A 7,500-nucleotide genomic window follows, 5' to 3' on the forward strand; every position below is an offset into this window, starting at 1 on the left:
GAAGTGCACACGTGCACGTCGGGGGTTACACGTGCACGTGTGGCCTCCAGGTGGTCATCAGTTCTAGTTTGCTGGGCTCCGTCCCAGCACGGCTCCACCTGCTCGCCCCTTCTTTCCTGGATTGTTTGAGTTTATTCATATAGATTTTGAATTTGACCCAACAATTCTGGTTAACTTTGGTTGTATTAATGGCACATTTTTAAAGATTAAAATATTTGTCACTAGAGAGCGAAGAGACACTTTTAACCACAATTATAAAGAGTAAAAATATAGTTTTTAACTGAAAATTTGGACTGATTCTTCCAAAAAAGCAGTGATCCAAACAACAAAATACTAAAGATCAGATAGAAATAGTGGTGAAACAGAGCAAAAGAGGCTGAGAGGAAGTTTAAATGTGGAGGAAAACTAAACTCCCATTAAGCAAAATGATTTTAAAATGATTAAATGTGATTTGGCTCCTTTAGCAGCAACAAAGACTCAAACGTTGGGTTTGGTTCCCTCTGAAACCACCCAGGCAGATGTGGTGGTTCTGGAGACCTGCTGGTTCTGTTAGAGCGGCTGAACCAGGATGACTGGAACAGTGAGCAGGGGAGCCACCGCAGCAAAGCACGTGCACGCACGCACGCACGCACGCACGCACGCACGCACGCACGCACGCACGCAATCTGCTGGAGCCCCAGGGGATGTGGTGGAAGGTGATTAACGTCTTCAAACGTGGCTTGAACACTTAAAACCAGCATCACATAACTAGGTAACTAGTGACCGACTAACCAAGTACCAGGTAACCAAGTATCAAGTAACCAACTATCCATGCAACTAACTAATCAGGAAACTGGTAACTAGGTTACCAGGTAAACATGTACCAGATAACCAAATACAAAGTTTAGGGGCTACTAGGTAATCAGATAATGGATAACCAGCTAGCTAACTAACTAACTAACTAACTAACTAACTAACTGACTGACTGACTGACTGAACTGGGTTACCTGGTGACTGGGTTAATCAGGTAACCCAGTCACCAGGTAACCAGTGTTCTGGGCCAGTCGGACTGCTGCTTTCATCCGTTCATGAAACACCAGATATCAGGAACTGGACCCGTGTCCGTACTGGTCTGGTCACCCCCAGGAACTGGACCCGTGTCCGTACTGGTCTGGTCACCCCCATGAACTGGACTCGTGTCCGTACTGGTCTGGTCACCCCCAGGAACTGGACCCGTGTCCGTACTGGTCTGGTCACCCCCATGAACTGGACTCGTGTCCGTACTGGTCTGGTCACCCCCAGGAACTGGACTCGTGTCCGTACTGGTCTGGTCACCCCCCCTAAAAGGTAGCAGAGATCTCCAATAATCACCTCCCAGTGGCTGAAGACCAGTTGGGGACTGGCCAGCCCGCTGGTTCTCTTGCGGATCTCGTCGGCGAACCCGAAGCTCTCGGCCACAGGGACCAGCGCTTTAATGATGAACATGTCCGTCCCCTCCTTCATCTCCTCATGGAGGACTCGACCTTCTCTCTTGCCCAGGACGCCGTACACTCGACCTGCTCACGACAGGACGTCCCGTTAGTCACATGGTTCACGTTTGCATGTTTTACACGCGATATACAGGGAGGCGACGTGTGTGACCAGCTGGTAACCAGTTAATGATGGGGGGTCATGTGACCCCAGGAGCAAACATGTAGAGTCTAGCTCCCGTAACCACATAATAACCACATTTATGATCTCCATAAGGTCCGAGGAGACTCTCACCCAGCACGTCGGCAGTGGCCATGATCTCACAGGTGTACATGGCGGCCATGAGCCTCTGGGGCTGGGCCAGGAAGGCCCGTCGACACGCCTCCTTCACACCTGCGATCAGCTGTCCAGAGACCGGTCTGTAGCAGTCTGCAGAGGCCCCCTCCTGCTGCCGGCGCCGCACCTGAGCGGCCTCATCTTCGGCTTCACCCATCAGAGTGTGCGGTCCCGACCTGTCCTCTGGGAGCCCCCGGTGCTGTGGGAGGGCTGACGGTTGGACGTCCCACCGCTCCACAGAGAAGCACACCCCCATCAGGGGCTCCTCACACATGGGTCCCGACAGCGCGGCCAGCTGGAAGCCGCTGACGACGCTGTTGTCAAACTCCCGTAAAACAGCGCCCTCGCCGGCCCCCGTCTCCGCCCGGGCCAGGACCTGCCACACGGAGGGCCGCTGGTAGCCTTCCACGCTGTTCAGCAGGATGTTTGGACCGTATCTAGGAAGCCCCCCAGCACCAACGTTTACGACGACGTCACATGTACGATGTGAAGATTCGTGTTCTCACCAGACCTTCGAGGCCCAAAGGACCAGATCCGCTCTACGGCGTCCCTCCACTTCCATCCCTGCAGCAGGTTCTCCAGCTGGCCTTTGAGTCCACTGAGGGACTCCAGAGTCCTGGCGTTGACGTCCACGTGCTTCCCCTCTCTCAGAGACATGTTGAGCTGCTCCAGAGTGCGAATCAGCTCCGTACTGGCCTCCAATAGCTGAGTCACCTCTGGTAGGACAGAGACAACAGGTGGACAGTTGTCCCGGCAGCCCATGGACACATACAGGTGTGTGTGTGTGTGTGCGCGTGTGTGTGTGTGTCACCCTGTGGCAGCGGCATCGCTCGCACGCTGATCGTGGACAGCCTGTTGGGAGTGGTGAGGGTCACCAGCCCGGTGGGGTCCAGGTGCAGCGTCTCAGAACGGGCCTGGGACGCCTCCTCTTTCACCTGATCACACACAGGAAGAACACAAGAACCCTTTTGTCCATCAGCGTTCTCAGACACACGAGCAGGTGGACACGTCACATGGGTCACCCTGTGGTGCCGCCTGGACACATCTGCAGTGATGGACACAGAGTCAATAGATGTCCCCAGCCTGAGCCAAAGGGACACCTTCGCCCCAGCTGCCAACATCTGCTGGCCCACCAGTGCAGAGGCTTCAGGGTTTGCCTTCCAACCATTAGAACCAGTCCTGGACCTCCACAGGAGCATGATTAAACACAGGTGTAGGACCCACACCTGGCTCAGCCGACTCACCTGGTGGATTATAGCAACCTTCTGCTGCTTGCCCAGGTCTTCGTTCACCATGTCCACTTTGGGAGGACGCACCAGCGTCTCTCTGAATGGAATGATGGGTTCTGACGCGCTGATCTCAATTTTAGCAAACCTGGAAAGAGGAATTCAGAAACGTTCAGGTTCAGGTTGGAAGCGCAGCTCATAGCAGTCAGCCTGATGCTAGCGTCCTCCTGGGGCCGACCCCCTCCAGATGAATGCAGATCAACACCAGCAAACACCTTCAGCATTAAACCCCAAAAACATGCTAATCATATCGCCTGCCATCGCCCTTGGCAACCGCCAGAAGAAAGACCAAAGAACAAGGGTGTTAAATGTTGGGCGATAAAGTAGGCTAACCTGATGGAGGGAGGAGGAAGGTGGATGTTCTAGCTAGAGGCAGAGGAGCAGGTGACACTGTGATTTATGAGGAGAAGGTGGAGGAGCTGAAGGTCTGCCCCGGAAGGAAGAGGAATGAAGGCTGGTCAAAGGAAAACATGGTTCTGGAAGGTGGTAGAAGAAGAAGGAAGGAAGTGTGGAGAAGAGGTACAGGTGGACCAGAGGGGGTGAGAGCAGAGCTTAGAGCCTCTGAAAGGCTTGAGGTTCTCCTTGGGAGCAGAGCTGATGGACACGATCGGCAATGAGTAGATCAGAGGGAGGTGTTAGATGGTTTGGACATGGACAGAGGAGGGAGGGTGGATCCATCAGGAGCAGGATGCTGAGCTTCAACGGCCAGGCAGGAGGCCCAGAGCAAAGAGGAGGTTTATGGTTGTGGAGAACGAGGATCTGAAGTCCGTTGGTGTGAGAGGAGAAGAAGAAGAAGAAGATATAGAAGGTCTGGTCAGATGGAGAGAGTGGCCCCCCGAGGTGGCCCCTGAGCCAAATGTAGATGGAAGATCCATGATGAATGTATCCTATGGTTTTCTATACATTGTATTTGGCTATGATTTCCCAAAGATTCTGAACTGAACCTGCATGAACCTGCAGATGGACCTCAGCACAGGTTAGAAATGTTGACCTCTGCTTCACGGGGTCAGTTTCACCAGGATGTGAGATGTGTTTGGTCAGGTGACCCAAGGCGAACAACAATATTCACAGAAACGGACGTTTGGACTGTGAACTGGGCACAAACCAGGAGACCAGGACAGAAGACCGACATCCCATCGCTCCAAATGTGATGGTGCCTTCATGTTCATGACAGGGCGCATTTGTTCGTGGTATTGGATCACTACAGCAGGAGGTGCTGCCGTCTGCTCCTCAACCATAGCCTCTTCTCCTGTGAAGACGTGTGAAGTCCAAGCTAGGTGGCTGGTTGTTGGTGCCAGGCGGGCTGGTCTGAGGAGTCCAGAAGCTGCTGATCTACTGGGATCTTCACCCACAACCATCTCCAGGGCGCACAGAGAGGTGGTCCAGCAGGGCAGAGGAGACTGGATCAGAACACCATCTCTGAACAAGACCTGGAACCTTGAAGCAGCAGGAGACCACGTGGTGCCCCCCCCCGGTCTGATCAGTCTCCGTTCAGCTGCAACATTCAGATGGTCCATCAGGATTTGGCGTAACCATCATGACAGCATGGACCCGTCCTGTCCTGTCCTCCATCAACAGGTCAGGCTGGACTGCTGGGGGGGGACGGGGGACGGGGACATTTCCAACACCTGAAGGCAAAAGGGGGTCCGGCCCCCTACTGGAGATGGCCAGGGGAGATAGGGAGGGAGGAAGAGAGACAGAGGGAGGGAGGGAGAGAGCGAGGGAGGAAGGGAGAGAGAGAGGGGGAGGGAGAGAGAGGGGGAGGGAGAGGGGGAGGGAGAGGAGGGTATAAATAATCCAATCAGACTGCCAGACCGATAATGTCAGACTGGCCTATTTTGGCAGCAGTGTCAGGAGGGTGCTCTTAAAGGGGCAGGAGGGTGCTCTTAAAGGGGCAGGAGGGTGCTCTTAAAGGGGCAGGAGGAGAAGTAAAGTTCCCCCAGTTTAAAGTGGACGACCAGTAACTCACTGGTGAACCAGTCCTCTGGCCAATCAGGAGGCTTCACCAACAACTGGTCAACCAATAGATCATCTAGACTCGTGGTTCTCTGACCACTGACAGCACCTGACCCTGACTCCCCCTGACTCCTCCTGACTCCAGCTCCACTCCTCCATGACTCCAGCTCCAGCTCCACTCCTCCTGACTCCAGCTCCAGCTCCACTCCTCATGACTCCTCCTGACTCCAGCTCCACTCCTCCATGACTCCAGCTCCAGCTCCACTCCTCCATGACTCCAGCTCCACTCCTCCTGACTCCAGCTCCAGTCCACTCCTCATGACTCCTCCTGACTCCAGCTCCAGTCCTCCTGACTCCAGCTCCACTCCTCCTGACTCCAGCTCCAGTCCACTCCTCATGACTCCTCCTGACTCCAGCTCCACTCCTCCATGACTCCAGCTCCACTCCTCCTGACTCCAGCTCCAGTCCACTCCTCATGACTCCTCCTGACTCCAGCTCCAGTCCTCCTGACTCCAGCTCCAGTCCTCCTGACTCCAGCTCCAGTCCACTCCTCATGACTCCTCCTGACTCCAGCTCCAGTCCTCCTGACTCCAGCTCCAGTCCTCCTAACTCCAGCTCCAGTCCACTCCTCCTGACTCCAGCTCCAGTCCTCATGACTCCAGCTCCAGTCCTCCTAACTCCAGCTCCAGTCCACTCCTCCTGACTCCAGCTCCAGTCCTCATGACTCCAGCTCCAGTCCTCCTGACTCCAGCTCCAGTCCACTCCTCCATGACTCCAGCTCCAGTCCTCCTGACTCCAGCTCCAGTCCTCCTGACTCCAGCTCCAGTCCACTCCTCCTGACTCCAGCTCCAGTCCTCCTGACTCCAGCTCCAGTCCACTCCTCATGACTCCTCATGACTCCAGCTCCTGGGCTTAGTCAGGGAGTTCCACATGGTTCTATTCTTGGACCAAGGCTTGTACACATGTTCATTTCCCAACCTTTCCTAAAATTAGGAGCATTCATGACTTGTAGTTTGGATTATTGAAATTCATTGTTGTGAGTCCACAGCAAAATGCTGCAGCCACAGTTAAGAGACACATTTGTGTTTTCCTTCCTGGCTGCCCAGCAAATCCATCACGGTTCTCAAAATACCTCTCCGGATCTCGATGGCCTTTGAGGTCAAGCTCCATCATATCTGGAGGCGTTAGCAGCACCAGACCATCCCAGAGGAGCACACCAATTTCAGAAATGTTAACTTGTGGTTCCCAGAACCTTCAGCAGTGTAATGAGGGACGAGTATTGAGTGATCAGGAGCCCTGCTGTGGACCTGGCTCCTTGTCCAGGGAGACGACTCCTTCTCTACTCTGACAGTTTCATTTTGGAGGAACCTCATAGTTTTGTGTAGCTATAGTCACTATTCTAGTTCACTAGTTCTTCTAGTTCTTTAGCTACCCTGAGTTCTGCTGCCACAGGCCTGGAGACGGGGTAGAGGAACAGGACCCAACCTTATTGGTTGATGGCTGCATGTTCTACACCCCTCTCCTCTTTCAACTGCAGCTTTGTGCCCGTCTGCCTCACGCTGTATCCTAAAGTATCCCGGAGATCAGGTCAGCTGGTCTGCCTCCCAGATGTTGGCACCAGCCAACACTGTATCCAAATCTGACCACATCTCCTCCACGTTTCTGTGCACGTTAGATACAGAAGAGTGAGTAAAGAGGTGGACGAGGCTGAGGAACCACCAGAGCCTCCTGCATCCATCCTGCACGTGTGACTGGTGTTTACCGCTCTCTGAGGTCATCCAGGCAGCGCTGGAGATGAACTTCACCGGCAGTAACCAGAACATGTTCTCCCGTTTCCTGAATGAGAACCTCAGCACATGGATCGGCCTGGTTCAAGAGACGCATCCCACGCACCAGCTTTGGCATCTCGCCTAGCGCACAAACACAAAGGTGGAAACCGCTGAATTTCAGGCTTTTAAATTACTGAGACGTATATTTATTAAAGATTCTTTTTTTTGATGAGTGAAGACACTCGTTTGTGTTTTACTCTTGCTTGTGAGTAGAATAAATCATCATGTTAAGAATATTTTGCCTTGAAGAATTCATCTATTCAACAAGTTAGAGGAAAAGTGCTGAATATGCAAACCAACATTTTAGTGAGGAAAGTAAAATATTGATTCTGCTGCAAAGAATTTACTTTGGAATCCTGTAAATTTTATAGCTGCTGAGTTTCAATATTATTCCTTTTGGTTTTAATCTTCAGAGATCATATAAAACCACTCCGAGCCCTACTTGGATGCTTGGGTTCTATGGCAACGCGCACGATGGGCGTGGCTTCAAAGTTGAGCGGCGTGAAGGGCGAGCAGGCCGGGGTGGACGACAGCGTGGCCGACTTCAAGACGTAGTCGTCCAGGCCGCCGATGCCTGACGGAAAGGACAGGAGATTAGCGTTAGCAGGGTTAGCATGGACGGAGGACAACAGGACATTTAGTTC

General features: G+C 53.1%; 1 protein-coding gene across 1 annotated transcript in view; it reads right to left on the reverse strand.

Annotated features, from left to right (window-relative positions):
• The window catches only part of LOC101063916 (elongation factor-like GTPase 1), a 23,349-nt gene that overhangs the window by 322 nt on the left and 15,527 nt on the right, over positions 1–7,500 (reverse strand). The window contains exons 16-22 of the mRNA XM_011617192.2: positions 7,299–7,430; positions 6,790–6,937; positions 3,030–3,159; positions 2,597–2,720; positions 2,297–2,501; positions 1,744–2,222; positions 1,351–1,535 (exon numbers count right to left, since the gene is read on the reverse strand). Of these exons, the coding sequence (XP_011615494.2) occupies positions 1,351–1,535; positions 1,744–2,222; positions 2,297–2,501; positions 2,597–2,720; positions 3,030–3,159; positions 6,790–6,937; positions 7,299–7,430 (1,403 nt within the window). The remainder of the gene's footprint in view (positions 1–1,350; positions 1,536–1,743; positions 2,223–2,296; positions 2,502–2,596; positions 2,721–3,029; positions 3,160–6,789; positions 6,938–7,298; positions 7,431–7,500) is intronic.

This window comes from Takifugu rubripes, unplaced genomic scaffold (genome assembly GCF_901000725.2).
Source record: "Takifugu rubripes unplaced genomic scaffold, fTakRub1.2, whole genome shotgun sequence".
NCBI classification, from domain to species: Eukaryota; Metazoa; Chordata; class Actinopteri; order Tetraodontiformes; family Tetraodontidae; genus Takifugu; species Takifugu rubripes.